The sequence below is a fragment of the Atta cephalotes genome (assembly GCF_000143395.1).
Source record: "Atta cephalotes unplaced genomic scaffold scaffold00003, whole genome shotgun sequence".
NCBI classification, from domain to species: domain Eukaryota; kingdom Metazoa; phylum Arthropoda; class Insecta; order Hymenoptera; family Formicidae; genus Atta; species Atta cephalotes.
The window spans coordinates 15,745-18,346 of NW_012130067.1; the positions used below are offsets into that span (position 1 = coordinate 15,745).

The 2,602-nt window shown below is 25.3% G+C and overlaps 1 protein-coding gene across 1 annotated transcript in view; it reads right to left on the reverse strand.

Annotated features, from left to right (window-relative positions):
- Window positions 1–1,711, reverse strand: part of LOC105625686 (pickpocket protein 11-like) — a 10,761-nt gene extending 9,050 nt beyond the window's left edge. The window contains exons 1-2 of the mRNA XM_012207011.1: window positions 1,557–1,711; window positions 682–710 (exon numbers count right to left, since the gene is read on the reverse strand). Coding sequence (XP_012062401.1) covers window positions 682–710; window positions 1,557–1,711 — 184 coding nt within the window. The remainder of the gene's footprint in view (window positions 1–681; window positions 711–1,556) is intronic.
- Between the last annotated feature and the right edge of the window lie 891 nt (window positions 1,712–2,602).

The following is a 2,602-nucleotide window of genomic DNA, read 5'->3' on the forward strand; positions in this document are numbered from 1 at the left end:
AACTAACACACACACACACACACACACACACACACACACACACACACACACACACACACACACACACACACACACACACACACACACACACACACATATTGCGCACTATAAAAGCGCTATATAAAAGAGGAAAGTTAATTAAAAACACTAATATCTTATATAAAAATTAAATCAATATATGTCTAAAAAAAACACTTATTATATATGTATTATATATCCAGGGATGTGTATACCCTATACAAATTTTTTTCACATTTTTCAGTCCATTTTTAGCCTGAGCAAACGGTTATTTGTGTGATAAAAACGTTCATTCCATTCAATGAGTATGATTCCGTTTTTACATTGCAAATAGAAATTTTTCCATAAAAACAATAATTAAAACGGATTGCACATGAATATATCAGACTAATAATAACGTACACATGAGTATTTTTGAGTAAATATGTATTGTTTAAATTTGAAGTGTAAAAACATATCTTTAGCTACGAGTATAAAATACTCGTTTAACACAATTACTCATAATTACTCACATTGCATGTTTTGAAATTTAAAATTTAACCCATATTCTTTATTATATCTCATTTTTTAAATTTAATTATTTTCACTATTTTTCACTTTTTGTTAACACTGACGTTAAATTTAAATTTTTAAGATTTTTTATTAATTGGTTATAGAACTAACATATAGAACTAACATATTCTTTAAGAGTTCTGCAAGATAAAAGTTTTAATATATATTTACGACGGAATAATTTTAAACGGCTACTAAATTTTTAGTTTAATGTCCGTTTAAAATTAAATTTTTAATTATAAAAAACAGGTATATATTATCTGATTTTATAAAAAAATTGAGCTTGAAGAAAAAGCTCTACTAACCTAATAAATTGAAAGAAATTTATTAATTAATATACATAAATATTCCCTTTATATTAATAATTTTGTTGTTACCACACGCTCATAATCGAGTCTTACGCGATATCAAACATAAGTTTGAAATTTCCTCTGACGATTGAGACAGACTATTCAAAAAAATGCATAAATACATGTGTTTGAAGAGAAAATAATTCTCTTCATATGTCTCTCGAAAAATTTTTTTGATACACTCAGTACATATTTTTATCCGAAAGTATTATATTTTAAGAGTATCACCCTAAAATTTTAACTTAAAAAAGTTTAAAAAAATGAAGAAGTTATGATTTTTTACATTACAATTTATTTTTTTTACGTCTTCAAGAATTTGTTAAACATATTGCTATTTGGTTCGTAACGTTACCATTAATAAAACACATTTTTATAATGTTCAAAGTATATTCCATATTTTGTTCAAACAGATAGTTTTAGAATGTCAGCATCAATTAGTCAATTTGATCGAGTGATAATCGTAAAACTTTACAAAGATTTGACAACGAAAGGTTAATATGCATTATTTTGATAAATATTAAAAAGTATTGAAAATATAAAAAAATTGCAATCATAACATCTTGATAAATTATCTATGTTTATTTTATTTATTAATTTACATTAAAAATTACAACATATTAGAAAATTTACACATACCGCTCTGTTTTGGAACGTTGAGTTTGGCTGATGTATTTATAACCATGTAATCCAGTGTTATTGCAAAATTCGGTGGCTTGCCTTTTTAAAATATTCCAACATTTAGCATTTGCGATTGATACTTTGTGTCGAATTTGTGTTCTACTTGATTTCATATTTAACTCGATTATAAACGAATTTTAATGTTACAAATTGCAATTGTTAATTGTGCTGAGAATAATGTTACACGGGAAAACAAATGGAAAGATGGTGTAACGTTTTCTTCTCGCGAGTACGTTAGCGTGTTAACTGCTGTACATCGAACAGAGTAAATAGCAAAAGCATATAGTGCAACAACACATACGATGTGACATAAAAAATTTATTCGACTTTTTATTGATTAGCGCGTGATAATTTCAACTTTCCTTTCGCGATTTTATCCATGTTTAATTAATTATTAACCGATGAAAATGTTAAAGCATATCTAATGCATATATTACAGATTCTCGTGCCACTTGTCATTATTGCTCTTTTAAATTGGAATGCTTCGTTTACATTTTGCAATAATGATACATTTGTCTGATACCAATATTAACGATAACGTAGTATACTTAGAGAAAGGATAAAAATGTATTGAGCGCTATTAAATGCTACCATTAAAGTATACATAAATATATGATTTATATGAAATTAACTTTATATAGTTTCTGTAGAAAAAACTAATTATTTCTTTTTTATCTAAAGCGATCCGGTTCAATCTTGTCACGTAATTATTTTCAATATAGTAATAATTTAAAAATGTATTGTGGATCGAAGCTAATTCTTTGCGAGAAAAATATTCTATATTCTATAGCCAATGTAATTCTACAATTGCTTTTAAGATTTAAGAAAAGATTACTTTTATTTTTCCTTTTTTAAATTAAAACATTTTTTATTTAAATTCATGATTTATGCATGGATAAATTTAACATTTATAATATACAAAATTACTTCAGATAAAATTTTAGTATATGCATCAAATATACTACAGTTAAAATTAAAATACTTATCAAAATTACGTATATTAA